Source organism: Microchirus variegatus (genome assembly GCF_963457635.1).
Source record: "Microchirus variegatus genome assembly, chromosome: 5".
NCBI lineage: Eukaryota > Metazoa > Chordata > Actinopteri > Pleuronectiformes > Soleidae > Microchirus > Microchirus variegatus.
This window is the reverse complement of record NC_139806.1, coordinates 7,416,771-7,433,523: the sequence shown is the minus strand read 5'-3', so window position 1 is coordinate 7,433,523 and position 16,753 is coordinate 7,416,771. Positions and strand designations below refer to the sequence as shown.

Here is a 16,753-nt window from a genome sequence, read left to right as displayed (position 1 = left end):
ATTGTGGGTTGGGGAGACATGGAGAAGTAACTGGTTTGTGATAGTCATTAATAAGTTATGGATGGAAATGCTTTACAAGCATTTGCTAAAATGCCACTTGCACACTATGCAAAGAAGGTCAGGCCTCAGTCACAGAGAAATGAAAGGAACAGTAGGCTGAATTTAATGTTATTCAGAATTAACTGATCACCAAAAACATAAAAAAAAACACTTATCTGATTTGTTATTCAGCTTTTCATTTGGGTTGGTTATTGTTTGAATTTTATCAATTTCGATTTTGCGTAATTCCAATTTATGATCCTGGACCTGGTATGGTAAAAATAATAAACTATTCATTATTTTTTTTAGCACAAACATATATACATATCCATTTGTTTGACATTATTATTATTATTATGATTGTAGGTCATATTTGTTAGAAACCTAAAAAGTAAGTGTACAGTATCATTTTCTTTGAGCAGCACACATGCATGGATGGGTAAAACAATATAAGTAAATGCTTTAAGCATCTTCTTGCCTCCAATGCTAGTTTTCTACTTTTTAACTGCTCGGGAAACAATATGTAAAATAAGAAGGTCACTATGGGCTAGAAATAGGTATTTTAAAAACTAAACTGCTTTGTTTATTCAGAAATTACATACAAATAAGCTGATATCCTCTACCACAGAGAGTCATTTTTATAACATTATTATTATTCTCTTTATGCATTCACACATCCTACACAAAAACATGCATTCATGACAGACCTACATACTATACACTGCAAAGGTTCAGCCGGTGTCTTAAAATGCACGTCTGTAAACGGACTTTCATTGGAAAACACATAACACACAATTCATCCCCCTTAGAAGAAAGAGTACTCTGTTAAACACAGTTGAGATCCTTCACGGCACACACATGTGTACACGATTACACTGCACAGTCAATGTGCTTATTGTAGCTCTGCCAACAAAGACAAACACCAAGTCTGCAGTTTCAGAAGAGAAGACCGCTCTAGAAATGCACACACACACACACACACACACACACACACACACACACACACACACACACACACAGCGCATATTGTGCGACACACACACATAAATATACATAGGTGAGCACGCTGCGGTTAGTCTTGTTTTCATGCTGCGGGGTAAACAGATCCTGTTGTGTCGTGTCAGGACCTAAAGTGAATGCTCTGACCCTGGTACCAGGCCCTTGCTGTTTTGTTACCTGACCCCCGACATGAGGCCGTGCTCAGAGGAAACGGAGAGTGAAGTTATTGCTTGCCCGCGAGCTACCTTTAAGAAACTTACTCTCTCTTTTGCTGAGACACACACACACACACACACACACACACACACACACACACACACACGCACAAACACACACACACACACACACACACACACACACACACACACACACACACACACACACACACACACACACACACAAACACACAGACATGCAGATACACGCATAAGTTCAAATCCTGCACAAAAAAAACAAAACTTATGACCTATTCTGCCACTATTTCGGAACATAATGCCAAGAAACATCATGAACTGTATTCTATTTTAATGCAAAGTACAGAACTGGTGTATTTTTTGTAATATGTTATATTATTTTACAGGACATATTTACTGCACTCATACTATTACGATATGAGTTTAAATATTGTGACCGATTGGTTTAAATAATTACTGATTATTATTTATTATCAGCCTAAGCCACTTTAAATGTTCTATACTGTAAACAGAAATATTACATAGACATACATAGAATTCGGTTGATGTAGTTTATTATTAATTTATTTAGGATGGGCATCGCATAAGTAAAATACAATACAATAAGCAAAATAAATCTTTTTAATTTTGTGTTTTAATGTCATTTACAGAGCTGCCCAAAGATGCAAAAGTTGTATAATTTAGTATCGTTATGTTGATAGCAGTTGCATAAGTCAATGACCACATGACTCATTTGTTTTAGCCTCATTGGAAGTGTTGTTATGAAAATACTGAAGCTTGTGTATTCTCTACGTAAGAGTTAGGAAGCAGAGATGTTCTTTTTCTGCCAAATATCAATTTAGTGCTGCCGCAATCATAATGTGCTAATAGTGAGTCATGAGCCATGTTCGGATCTTCCTGCCGTTTGAAGCTGCTCTCGGCAGCAAACAAAGATCCTTTTGTTTTGAGTCTTTTTAGGTTTTTAACCTGAAACACAGACGGTGATGCGGAGCCATGTCCACATTACAACAACCGTATGTTTTTCATTTCCTCGGCCCCCCGCATTATACACAATCATGGTGAGGTGCTGCTATGGTTTAAACATGTGCTATGTCAAGTAATCACTGCATTATGTCAGTACCTCCAAGAGTAGGATAAGGCAGATTGCAGAAGAAATGCCATCTCTAAACAAGAAGGTCCCCCCCTCCCAAATGTGGGGGGAGTATTCAGTTACTTTTAAGTTGACATGGCAGGTACATGCTTCCCGTAAAGACTAAAACAATGTGCATTTTGCACCAGCACATGCTGTATGTGCTTCGTAGTCAGTGTGTGAGTAAAAGCAGCTCCATCTTGATCTTAAATAACATGATAAAGGACGAAAAAGAGTTAGAATTTTCTCAAGTTTAGTTGTGTCCATATTTTCCCTAAACCCCACTGAGCAGAGAACAGATGTTGACCTCTGTAGCTACTGAGGAATTTGTTGGACAAATGCTGTAATCCTCAGACATCATGAATACACAAGTGTGTGTGCAATAGAACATTTAAAGGTAACAGACTCTAGACTCTGCCTGTTTAACGGGATGGATTTCATGTACGACACATGCAGAGTTACAAAATAGCTTTTTTGAATCAAAAACATTGCTTCATCTTGGAGTCTTCAAGCTTTTGTAAGCTTACCAAATAATAGCGATAAACCATTTTCTGTTATGAATAATTGACTTCGAACACTTGATTAGTGTATGCATGGTTAAAAACTGATATTACAGAGCTAAGCTATTATAGAGGTTCCATTTATTGCTACATTTACTAGTGCATTTTCATAAAACAAAGAAAATGGCATATGTGGCTTAGATTGTGTTCAGGAAATCTGTTCAATCAACTGTTTAACGGACTAATCAGCCGCAAATTAAACACTGTAAGAAGTTGCATTTTGAGACTAATACTGACAAAGGCAAACATTTTTACGTTTTTAATTTAGCAAAATGGAATGCAATAGATAGGGATTAAATGTTATAACCTCTTTCTTTGGAGGATGAAGAAGAAAAAGAGTGACGTCCTCCTCTCACATTCCCATTTTGGCCTAATTCTGTGCCTGTTGGTCAAACAAACTCTAGTTATACTACTGTTGTCCGTGATGTGTGACATGGGATTGGGATTAGTGTGTCTGTGTGCCTGCATGCACGCAACACAGCAAAGTCAGATTAGTTCTTCTGGATCAAAGTGGACAGGTACAGTGAAGAACCCTGGACATTGATCTGATTTGTCCATCTGGCTGCCCACTCTTCAGGGGGCAGCACTAAGAGTTTTAGCTCTAAATGAGATTAAACATTTCAAGTTTAATCCGATGCATCTCCAGTTAACTGCTACAATATACAGAGTTTGATCATTTTGCTGTGTTAAATTGTCCATGGTTTACATTTTGAATACTGTCTGACCCTTCAATGTTTGTCAAGTTCTTGTGCTACAGGTCTCAGCATTTTTTTCCCATAATACATTAGTTCGCAAAAACATGCGATGGATGTATGATTGTGGTGGTCAGGGGGGCCGTTTGGCGCACATTGGCAGCCACGCTTCCGTCAGTCTGCTCCAGAGCAGCTGTGGCTACACATAGCTTACCACCACCAGTGAGAATGTGTAATTAATAATGGCAAATTTGTAAAGCGCTTTGGGTGTCGAGAAAAGGGCTCTAGAAGTGTAATGAATAATAATAATTATAATAATTAGTGTATTGTGTTTTCACATGTTCGTTTAAATGTCAATCTTCCTCTGTCTGCAGTACATCAATGGTGGAAACCTGGAGCAGCTTCTTGACAGCAACATACACCTGAGTTGGCCCACCAGGGTGAAAATGGCCTACGAGATCGCCTGCGGTCTGGCCTACCTGCACTCTAAAGGTGTATTCCACCGAGACCTCACCTCCAAGGTGAGCGACTGATTCAGAAATAAGGACATTTCTAAGTGACTCCAAACTTTTGAACGGTAGTGTTTGACTTCTAATGGTGTTATAGATTTGCAGTGTCTTGACACACTTGTTGTCCTTCACCTGCTAACCTCTCTGCAAAGCACACCGTGTCACTGCTGTCAGATGCGATCATCTGTACCAGGAGGCTTCTACTTTTCCGACTTGACCCAGAGCCATGTTGGCATGGAGCAAGCAGGGGGAAAACGGGGACAGTATGTACTCTACTGTAAACCCACACGACGTTATAGGTGCTTATCTTCACAAGGAAACACAAGTTTTCTTCAAATCTTTCATTGGAAAAAAGTAAACGAGGTGTTCACCGGGTTGAATAATGTTGTCACAGCTTTGCAAGATAAGTTCCTCAAAAATAATTTAAGCTTAAGACTCATATCTGTACTAGCTTAAATGACTCAAGATGGGGGAGACTTCCTGAGTTCCAGGACTCAAATAAATACAAGAAATGTATAGAAATGTTTGCACTGGACTGGATTCATGTATCATAAGTATGTCACCAAGACTGATATTGTATATATCTTGCATATCACATTCAACTTTTAGCTGCCAAATGTTAGTGTTATGTAACTTTGTACATACCATGTCAGTAGTACACGTGATGTATCAGTACGGCTAAAACTGAAGCAAGGGTAACGGAAGATAGAGGTAATGCAGTGTGAAGAGGAAGAGTCCAGACTTTGTAGAAATACACACCAGTGTTTGCTGTTGGTTCCTGTATTCTGTGTTTGTACAGGGAACGGCGATGTACAGTCGATTAACGTTGAACACTTAAATTCAAGTTTAACTAGGAAGTGGAAGTTTGACAGATATTAAACCACAACATGTTTGTTTAGGTTTTTTTAAATACTCAAGCGTTGCAACTTCCTTAGCTAATATATGTTATGTCCAATTAAAGGTAATGTTTGTTTGTTTGTTTTTCTGTATTCACAGAACTGCCTGATCAAATGTGACGACAACAGCTACACAGCAGTGGTCGGAGACTTTGGCCTGGCAGAAAAGATCCCCACAACTGTGTAAGAAGTCTTGCATTGATTGCTGCTCTACATAAACATACACAGCCCTAGTTGTAATCCAGATAGAGAGGCAACTCACTGTGTTTTAGCCTCTTTTGGCTCTCTGTTTTTTTATGGTTAAATCACAGCTGCCCTCGTGGGCAGCCATTTTCTACATTACCCTGCACTACCTGCCAATCACAGAACAACACACGCACTGTTAGTAAGTGGTCGATGAACGGAGTCATGCACGTCACAGATATTAAAGCCCCAGATATTTGTCTCATGAAGTCAGAGCTGAGTGGAGAGTGAATACTGAAAAAACGGACAACACATGACTCAAGAGTAAAAGCTGAGGATGTTCTTTGTCTGCTTGTTTTGCAACCGCAGAGTTGTGTGTTATTTATTTTTGCAATAATAAGTTAATTATGCAGGGATGTGGTGTGGAGTCGTGTAGTTGTTTTGTAGTTTTTTTTCTGCTCCCTCCTCGTAACAAATTATTGTTGTTATTACCACACTTCATTGTGCTTCATTATTCTCCCCATAAAACAAATCAACACGTGCTAAATGATGACTCACATACTCTACACATATGTTTGTTGGATGCGTAGATTTGAAATTTCAGGTCAGAATGTTTATTTTGGCATGTGATCTCTGTGTTTGCCTGTTTCTGGTGGTGTAGGGTTATTTATAAACTTGTGTTTATGGCATAATTTACATTACATTGTATTGTTTTCATAAGTGCACAGATTATGCTACAGTAGAAAACTGCACAGAACATACATATCAGTTTATTTTTCTCGTAAGTCAGACGTTTTGAAGGTCACCTCTTACTGTATATATTCACGCTCTGATCCAGTGTCACCCAATCTACATCCAAACACGGCTAAAAGCTGCAGAACTGATTGGATTAGAGGGAACGGATTTCTTTTGAAAAACAAAATTTCAACAAGAGACTGCGTCATTTTTGGCTCGGTACAACTCAAAACTGCAATTACATGTTAACTATAGGGTAAACACGGAGCAAGAGGGATATTTTGTGGGGAAAGTTGGCTTCGTTTTATGTATTTGTTTGTTTACATTGTTGTTTTGTTTTGTATTTTTTTTCTTCCTCTTGACATTAAAAAGGCTTGAAATGGGCACAAATAGATTGTTTTTAAGTTTTTAAGAGTTAAGTAACAGGGAGGTCATCTAAAGCCTTTTTTTCTCCTACTGCTCTACATTTTTCATCAACACACAACATGGACAGGGTCAGGTCAGAGGATTATTTCAAAACAACTTCTCGCCAGCTCAACATATTTACACACAAATTGATGCTGAGTGTGCGTTGACCTTCCTTCAAGCGAGAGACACACACTGTGCCGAGTGGTTTTATATCAACCAGTAGTGTTGGGGGGTGAGGTCAATATTATGAATACTCTGGCACAGATGACTTCCTCATTTAGGGTTTGATGTGACCTGGCTTAAATGTCCCTTATGTATGTGTGTGTGTGTGTTTGTTGTGTTCAGTGCTGAACGGGAGAAGCTCTCCGTTGTTGGTTCTCCTTTCTGGATGGCTCCAGAGGTGCTCAGGAATGAGCCATACAATGAGAAGGTAAGTTTCCAGCCTTGTGGTGGTGGTGGGGGGTGGGGGGTCTGAGCCCTTACAGGCCAATGGCCAATGACCGCCAAGACCGTTGAGAGAGAGTGGAGACTCCTATTGGCTGTTTTATTCAGCACTTGGTGAAAAGATCACTTTCCCTGTCTATACTGTAAAAAAAGGAGAATGAATCAAAAAGAGGCTCAGCAGTATTGGTTTAAACTTTAAACCTCTGAGACAACTGGATCCATAAAGACTCCAAACATAAAATTATCTTTATGAAAGTTTGGAAACTGGAATATTGTATTACAGATGAGAAAATAAAGACAGTTTAGCAACAAGTAAAAACTTTCCAAAAAGAAAAACCAATCAAAAACAGACTGTTCATCATTATTTTAAACTTAGAATCCAAATAGATCGTCATGGTCTTCAATTTAACTAGACTAAGTCCATTTGCCTCCAGCCCAATCCTGAATATGACTATGACCTGGATGAATGAAAACTTTTAAGTTAACGTTAATTCACGTTTGTTTATATGTGTGTATGTCAATTAATTTGTCTCTCTGTTTTCAGGCTGATGTCTTCTCTTATGGAATAGTCGTGTGTGAGATCATCGCCAGAGTCCAGGCAGACCCAGACTTTCTACCCCGCACAGAGGTGACTGCTCATCTCACCTCACTGTTACCCTGTGTCACCGTGTAAAACTGTTTTTTAATACAACCATGCATTTGTTTGCTTTGGATCTCTCACTAGCTGTTAATCTGAGAAACATTCTCATGTCTCACACTGAGCTGAAATACTCAGTGTACCTTATCTCCCGTCTGTATCTTTATCTCTTATCTGTGTGAGGCAGACATTAGGTATTTCATGGGGAAGTGATAGCTCAAAATAAGTTATATTTAGTTAATTGTAGATTATCTTTAACTCAGCTCACTGCCAGCCAACAACAAATATGTTGTGGGAAATGTTTGGTCTGCATAAATGAATATGAGGCATCCAATGCCTGCCATAGAGACCAAAGTGTCAATTCAAAAGCATGATAACTGTTGGCTAGGATCATCCTCCTGCATTGTTGTGTGGATTGTGCCTTTAACCAGGCTTAGGAGCAAATCCAAGCTCAGAATTGAGTCTGTGGTTATTGGTCCACATGGCAGTGAGCGGGATCATGTCAGAGGGATTAGTTATTAAATATGAAGCTTAAAAAACACAGTGTCTAAATTCTGATGGAGCTCTGTCCTGAGTGGTGAATGAGAATTTCCTGTTGAACTTTATAACGATTTAAACTCTCTCTCCCTTCTGAGCAGAACTTTGGCTTGGACTACCACACGTTCCAGCACATGGTTGGAGACTGTCCACCTGACTTCCTCCAGCTGGCTTTCAACTGCTGCAATGTGAGTCCGCCACTCTCCTGTACTGAATGTCACCCTGTTTGATGAATTCATTTATTCATTATCTATACCGCTTATCCTCTGAGAGTCGCAGCGAATCCCAGCTGACACTGCTCAGGTGTGCAGGCACCGTATTCCTGGTTGTAAGGTTGCCAGCCTGTTACTGAAATAACTAACCTTCAACACTCATATTTTCACTGAAACTATATGTGGGTCCAGTTCTTGTTGGGTTTGGTTGTGCAAGCTGTGCCAGCCGGAGAGCTTGTATGGTATTATTTTAGGGCTTACCACAGCAGATCACTTGATTTTTTACAGTGATCTGCACGTTGGATTTGGCAGGGATTTATTTTTATGCCAGATGCCCTTCCTGACGCAACCTTCTCATTTATCTGGGCTTGGGACCAGCACTAGGAGTACACTGGATGTGGCCTCCTCATGGCTGGGGTCAATTTAGAGTGTCTAATCAACGGGACAATGGGGATGATGACCTTTCATGTGCACTACCGTTCAAAAGTTTTGGGTCATCTATACAATTTTTTGGTGTTTTCCATTAGAAGTCACACTTTTATTCATCAAAAGAGTTGCAAAACATTGACAAGTTTAGAAATAATTATTTTTATTCAAAATAATTCCGTTTTCAGCTGTGCTAACATCATTGCACAAGGGTTTTCAAGGGTTTTCTAATCATCCAATAGCCTTCTACCACGATTAGCAAACACAATGTACCATTAGAACGCTGGAAATGGGCCTCTATACACCTATGTACATATTCCATTAAAAACAGACAGTTTGCAGCTAGAATAGTAATTTACCACATTAACAATGTATAGAGTGTATTTGAACGGTGTATATGTTCCGTTGTTCCATTTTTACTGTACAAAAACAAGGGTGTGCATCAGTCTATCGTTCCATGCACATGTTCTCCATCTCTCGTTCCATTCCAGTTGTGCAATCTCTTCCTTTTTATCCATCCATCCTCTACCACTTTATCCTCCATATGAGGGTCACACTCACACCTACAGTCAATATTAGTGTGTCCAGTTTACCCCTTTTTATATGTTCTTGTATTCTATGAATGCTCAGTTGTACATGTATGGTTACTGTATCAGTGGAACTCCTTGTATGTCCTAAAGCATGTTTCAATGGTTACTGTCTTCTTTGTTGTCAGTTTTGACCCCCTCCAAAAAAGCATGCCACCAGCTGGGCTGGAAAAAGCACATTTGGTCTGCATGGACTCAATCTGTATGGGTGCTCACATTCATCTGTAGAAAATATGACCCAAGTCTGATACTGCACATGTCTGTAAACAAGCAGTAACCATAGTAACAGTTGCGTGTCACTGACAGGGTAATACAAACTCAGCATGGCAGGTTTGACCAAAAAATTGTGATCTGATCTGCGCTTTAATTCTCACCCATAGGCAGTTTAAGATTTTCCCATTAACTTCAGCCCGATCTTGCCTTTGGACTTTGGGATAAAGCTGGAAAACTGGAATCACTGCACCATGCCAACCTCTCTCTTTAACAGTTTTAGTCAAATCAGAAGTGATGATACTCTTTGCTTATTATTAGAATGAATCGCGTTGAACTGCCTTGTTTTTTTCTCTGATTTTATTTTATTTCTTAAGCACCTTTAATTCTGTTGCTTAGAAAAAGAGGAGGTACAATCTCATTATATGAATAATCTGATTTAGCAGACTATCCAGGAGGTCAGCCTCTATTCTCCAACAGCTGGATCGGTTACTTGGCCAACTCAGCTTTTCACAATGTTCATACATTCATTTGTTGTGAAAGTGATTAGCTAATGACCTGTGGAGGAATATTAAGCATGTTGAACCATTAGTGAGTATGTATTTTGCACAAGCTTTATCCATTAAGCTATATTTACATCATTCCTTCACTATCTGCAAACTAGAATTGTGATTTATTTTTTTCCTAATGTAACAAAGCACAGAGGATGAGCGCATTAAAGTTTCTGGAGATTCCATCCCTTCTCAATCTTGTCTCTTGTTGCTTTTCTCATGCTTGTCTTTCACAGCTTCCATCTAAGTCTTTCACCAGAGACCCCAAATTTTAATTTAATTTTCTAAATATTTCAAAAAGTTAGTTTCTCTCCAGAATCTTAGGCCAAACAGCTGAGTGTTCTCATGATTTAGGACACATTTTTTTCAAAACAAATATCTAGAATCCACATATTATTGCTTTCATCATGAAAAAAACTGTAAATCACAGCACGGTTTGTCATCTCAGAGGTTTATTGCTCTTTTTCTCGACGTGTACATTTGAAACACGTCATGTTACATTCAAACTATTGTCAAATGAGTTCACACAATGCTGATTTAGCATTGTTTCTGTTCACAAAGACCATACACAGGCAGAATAATATCATATTAAACACAAAATAAACAAAAGTTTTGCACTGCAGCTTTAAAATAATTCTGTGAAAGTCCTTTTTTTTTTTTTTTCTAATTTCGAGCGGATATAGTTTTACGTGTTTTCCTACTTACAGTAGTACTATTAATGTTTAGATGTTGCATGTAGAATTGTTTTAAATGGAAAAAAGTGCTGTATAAATTAAATTATTATTGTTACTTCTGTCATTCTACTCTACATTACTATATCATTCATTTTTAATATCTTATTATCATTATTATTATTGTTTTCCGCAGATGGATCCCAAACTACGTCCGTCCTTCCCAGAAATCGTCATGTACCTGGAGGAAACCCTCGCACACCTTAAAGTCGAAGAGATGGAGCACGAGTGCGTCCCACTCAGCGGGGACAATGACAAGAAGACCATAGCTAAAGGTATCGGAGCTGCACTAAATCACGCTGATCTGCCGTTTCGGCTGTAGTTTTACAGTCAGTAAAAGTCCACCTCTGTTGTTTACAAGACGTAGATTCCTGTAAATGGAAAGTGTTATGAAGGGGACTGGCAGCAGAAGCCTGCAGCGCTCATGGCTTCCCCAGCTTTTCACCTCCCTTTACCTCTACATGCAGGCACAGCTTGAACTAGTCAGTATTTCACTTGTTGTCCAGTCAGTGTTTAGTTTGACAGAATCGCTTTCCTCTCCAGTTACTCTCAGTGTTGACAATATGCTCTCCCCCAAGGAGAATAATGTCCCAACCTATTTTTTTCTACCTTTGTTAAGTTAATAACAGAAAATATGTCCTATCAATTATCTAAGTGTCTGAATCGCACACTAAAAAGAACAGAAGTGCTGGCCCAGAATCACTGTTGGCTGATGATATAAACTTAATCTCGCCTTGAAGACGAAAACACAACTGAGATAAACAGTCCTATTTTAAGATACTTGATCCATGTAGGCCCAGGTTCACTTCTAATTTGGTCCAGTGTTCAGACGCCTGCATGTCTGCATGCATTTGTTTAGACGAGCCAAACGGCTCTTTCTCCTCAGGACAAGGCAGCATGGAGAAGAAGAGCATGGGCATGGGGGGGGGGGGGGTCACAGGATGCAGGGGTGATTCAACCTCATGATAAATGTTGTGGTTTGTTTCACCTGGATCATGATGACGCTAACAGAACATGAAAACACAGTCTGAGCCTGATGAGAAGTATTGGTCGTGTTGCTGCTGTTTTGTGGAAAAACGTGCTGGGTTAGGTTTAGGATTATCATGTGATGAACTTCCTCAACCCCCAGATCCTTTGGCTGTTTGTGTGCCTTTTTGAACAAACAAACTCTCTTCTAAAGAGTGTAAACAGTCACTGGAAACTGAGTTTCCTAATGTCAAGTCCAACATTTCACGTATTGCTGAATATTATTATCATTATTATTACTACAACATGTGTACTTACAATTAGACTCTGTTATTAATAATGTCCTCTTATGCTATTCATGAAAAGAATAATAGTGATTTAAGGAACTTGTAGCTTTGAACGGTATGCAGGATTAAGCCTGTATTGACACCTAGTGGTGACATTAGATTTTTACGTTGTGAAAACAGAAAAATATTTATCTCACAGTGATGTTTCTTAAGATATCTAATGATAAACTCTAGACTTACAGCTTATATCTTGTTTTTAATGCTAGGCTCTGTCATATATCTGAAACTCTTTTTCGAAGTGGGAATGATGAGAGCCAAAATTGTTCATTCTTGTTTGAAAAGAGGGCTGGGGTGAGGAGGAGGAGGTGGTGTGTATCTGTCTTATTTTGTTTTTAAAAGTGAAGCAACTGTTGAAATCTTTGTCTTTTTCTGTGCAAGGTGAGAAAATCCAAGGCTTCAAGCGAATTAACCCTCTTGGTCTCCCGGACGACAAGATCCCACCAAAATCTCCCCGTCCCCGGCGAAACATCTGGCTCAGCCGCAGCCAATCAGACTTCTTCTCCTGCAAACACATGAGAAAAGTCAACATCCAGGACCCGTACTACGACCCCCCCGACACTCAGCGAGCCTACAAAGCCCACAAGATCAACCCGTTCACCGCCCGAGAGGACCTGTGCGGGGGCAAGATCAAGTTTTACGACGTGCCCAGCAAGTCCGTCTTCTCGTTGGTGTTTGACCTCCACTCTCCACCGGGGAGTGCGTTCAGCAAACAGCCATCTGCTCATGGCGCCGCGGGAGCTCCACAGGAGGCGTCTTTCTACTGGCAACAGCTGCCAGGAAGACAGTGCCACTCCTTACCAGTGTCTCCTCAACTGCCCCGCTGCGAGGTCTTTAACCCTACTACTACTACTACTACTGCTGCTGCTGCTGCCATTAGCTCCAACAATGGTGCACCGACCTGTAACTCCAACCAGGTGTCCACGACACTGCCAGGTGAGGTGGCCGATTATAGACATTTACATTGAAAGAGTTTTATGTTTATTTGTGGAATTTACACTTTCAGAAAGTTTTAAAGCTCCCATAGAGTGGAAGTTCCACTTAACGCTGTTTTTTTGTGTGTATCTGCGCCATTACTAACAGTTCAGCCACTGCTGAGAACGCTGGGTTTTATTGTAATCTCGGGCTCTGTCAGCGCTCTGAAAAAGCCTGGAATCGTGACGCAAGGATCCCGCCTCCTGCTCCAGGCACTAGTCCGGGCACCACAGAAGAAGAAGAACGTCCGTTGTGGAGGTGTTTCACTTGCGACAGTGTCTTCTGACTCTGGGTCCGACTCCGAGTCAAAGTCATAAAAGGGACTGTGGCGGGGAGTCATGACAAAGCCCTTTTTAAACAATGTTAAAACAATGTTTTGATAATGAGTAGCAGTGCATCCACCGTTCCAGAGGGGGAGCTGCGCTTCTGAGAGCTGACGTGCTAATTAAGTCACTTCCAGGTTCAATCACAAGACAATTGGGAAAGCTCTCGTTGGCTGGCCAATCACAACACAGTCCGTCTTATTCAGGTGAGATTTCAGTCTGAAACAGCGTGGCTGAAGAGAGCTTCAGTAAGGAGAGATTTCTATCGGCTCGTTTGCAGCAACTAGGAGGTTTTTGACCATAAAAACATGTTAATGTATGTAAGTAGACCTCCATAACTCCCATATATGTGCGATAGGACCACTCTATGGGAGCTTTAAACATCAAATTTAAATTCCAGTTTGCCAAACCCCCAAATCAGCATGTTTTTTGACACATACGGGGAGAACATGCAAACACTGTGTAGAAAGGCTCTTGTTCTAACGCGGGTCACATTGTACCTAAATTTCAACCTTTTCTTTCTTATTTTTTTTTATAATTTCCTCTGTCTCCTATTGTTCCCGCCTCAGTGATGAACTCCAGGTCTGACGTCGGTCAGACTGGAAATGAGGTGCAGCAGAAACCGTTGGTCAGTGGCTGGGCAAAGAAATACATTGTGGTTGAGATCCCACCTTACTGCAGGCAGAGAGGAGGAGGAGGAGGAGGAGGAGGAGAGGAGGATGAAGAGGTACAAGGTAAGAAGGAGGACTTGTCTGGGGAGAGCTGGACTCTAATGACCCCCAGCAGCGTGAGAGACAGTGGGGAGGCGATGGACTGCTCCTGCAGCCGGGAGGAAGAGGAGGAACATGGAACAGGGACAAAGAAGGACACTGGTCTAATGTAAAGGTTTTGGTGGGGACAGTGTGGTAGTTCTGACTCTTCACTGTGAGGACGTGGACAAGGTTTTATGGACGGCCTGGACACATTTCAAACATTTTGAAAGAATGGACCATAAAAAAAAGAAAATGGAAAGTACTTGATTTGATCCCTCAAGTGAACGTGATCACGTTATGTTTTTCGAGGGCTCAGGTGTGAAAGACTCGCATAGAAGCTTTTATCACCACAGCAGACACTCAGAATAGAGATTATTTTTGTTAAAAGGTTGTTTATATTTACTACTGTGGAGTGATGTAGATTGTTTTATCCTTAAAAAGTTTTGTATATTAGGCATCTTGTCTATAAGAAGGGTCATGATCCCTGTTGTGTTGTGTTTTGATACATTTCTTTTATGTTTTGTTGGTCTAATGCTAAAACTGAATCACAAAGATGATTTCTTAGAAATGTGGGCCCGACGGTGCAGAAGTCTTGATAAAATGTGTTAAAATATTTAACTCTCTGAACTAAATCACAAACAAACAAACAAGCCTGCTGAGCTACAACAGTGACTTTAAAGAAATCATAATCTAAAAACCCTACAAGTTAGGCTGTATTTAGTGAATCTAATCAACACATTTATTTGCCATATGGGCTTTTTTAAGGACTAAGTTTGGTAAATACTCGATGACACAGTGGACCATTTGTTTTGGTCGTAACTGAGTTGATCGAAGCGCAAAATACAGCAGTAGCAGTATTTCCCACCAGCATGTTCCATCTCCCAGCTCTATTCATCTATAATTCATTGTGAATGAAATTAAATTAAATACACTATAATGCCAAAATAAGTCGATAACGGCTGAGTAACTCTTGAAACTTTCCTTGTTACAGATGAAACATTGAATTCATAAAGTGAGGGATTTAACCGCTGTAGTCTTAATTGGCTTGATTTTATTTATTCTTATTTTGTTTTGTTTATGATGGCGAACATTAGCTGTCATTTAGTTTGACTTTCCTCTTCCTTTTGCGACCATTAAATGACACAAACAAACACGGACACACTGTGTGCCTCATAAAGCCTCCTATCACTTAACACTCCGTACACCCCTGAGAATGTACTTGTTAAATCTGAATGAGGTAAGAAGAAGCTTCGGCGCTGCCATGTTGTAATGCCCACTTTTGGCCACAGTGAGCCGCTGTTCTGCAGATTATATCAATATCTTGTGAATGACTGACTGAAAATTATTGTCACAATCTCCTTGTTTTCACATGTTTCTTGTGCTCAGGTGATGTCACTACAGTGTGCGCATCATCACATGACCTGCCTTACACATTTGGTTAAAATGAGGCCAGTCAATTTAAGAGTGTAAGATTTTTAAGAATATCTTGTGAACTAATAATTCCACTAATTCCAACGATACACATTCAGTCATCTGAAAATGTTTTGTTCTGTCACACATTGTTAGTACATTTCATGTATTTCCTTTATGGCATACACTACCGTTCAAAAGTTTGGGGTCACCTATACAATTTTTTTCACACATTTATTCATCAAAAGAGTTGCAAAATGAATAGAAAATATAGTCAAGACATTGACAAGATTAGAAATAATGATTTTTAGAACCAGCAAAACTGTTTTTAGCTGTACTTGCACCAGGGTTTTCAAGTGTTTTCTAATCATTCAATAGCCTTCTAACACGATTAGCAAACAAAATGTACCATTAGAACACTGGAAATGGGCCTCTATACACCTATGTACATATTACATTAAAAACCAGACGTTTGCAGCTTTTCTTTCAAAAATAAGGACATTTCTAAGTGAGCCCAAACTTTTGAACGGTAGTATATTTTTCCGGTAAGCACACAGTGATCTGAAATGGCTGACCTGATTTTAAGATAACATAACAAGTTGTGCAATCAGGTGATTATACACTTATAATTTCTGCCAAATTAAAATAATTTCACCTCAACTTTCCACCTGGACCTTAAACGTGACTCTGAGACTGTGAACACTCTCTTATCCGGTTGTCGTTTAAATTTGTGTCATTACTAATTTCCCTACTTTCTGTTGGCTGATTATGTAAAAACAAAAAATGAAATGAGTGTCAAGACTTCCTGTTCGATCGTCACTGTTTTTGTGACTTCCTGTGCTTCACAGATGTGGAAGAGGTGAGATTTTTGTGTCACGGTTGAGGCTTAACGTCGAAAATCACTTGTCCTTTTAAATCAAAACCACACCAAACATCGTCATTGTTGGTCTGAATGTGTCCACTGTACTAGCGACTGTGATATGAAATTAATTTCCTCTCTTGTCGATCCCTTTTCGTTACGATCTCAGCCTACGACAGGAACTTAACGTGTCACTTCCTCTCTATGCAACAAATGTATCATTTATCTCAGTGTTCTACAGGATGAAAGATCGAATTTGATATTTAAGAGAAATGTTTTTTAATGTCTTACCTTTGTACAATTGTGAAAAAAAAAAAAGAAAAGTTGGTTACCTGCCTCGTGGAATATGTGTTGAGATGTTTTTGCCGACTGAATAACAAATAACAAAGCTTCCCTGAATTTTTACTCCTGTGTTTGTCCTCTTGTGTTCTTTTCTTAAAGATGA

General features: G+C 39.6%; 1 protein-coding gene across 1 annotated transcript in view; it reads left to right on the top strand.

The window, feature by feature from the left end:
* Nucleotides 1-16,707, top strand: part of tesk2 (testis associated actin remodelling kinase 2) — a 28,599-nt gene extending 11,892 nt beyond the window's left edge. Inside the window, exons 6-13 of the mRNA XM_083890266.1 lie at nucleotides 3,988-4,134; nucleotides 5,119-5,201; nucleotides 6,690-6,774; nucleotides 7,333-7,416; nucleotides 8,064-8,150; nucleotides 10,816-10,954; nucleotides 12,371-12,925; nucleotides 13,857-16,707. Of these exons, the coding sequence (XP_083746392.1) occupies nucleotides 3,988-4,134; nucleotides 5,119-5,201; nucleotides 6,690-6,774; nucleotides 7,333-7,416; nucleotides 8,064-8,150; nucleotides 10,816-10,954; nucleotides 12,371-12,925; nucleotides 13,857-14,170 (1,494 nt within the window). The 3' untranslated portion in view covers nucleotides 14,171-16,707. The remainder of the gene's footprint in view (nucleotides 1-3,987; nucleotides 4,135-5,118; nucleotides 5,202-6,689; nucleotides 6,775-7,332; nucleotides 7,417-8,063; nucleotides 8,151-10,815; nucleotides 10,955-12,370; nucleotides 12,926-13,856) is intronic.
* Nucleotides 16,708-16,753: the final 46 nt, after the last annotated feature.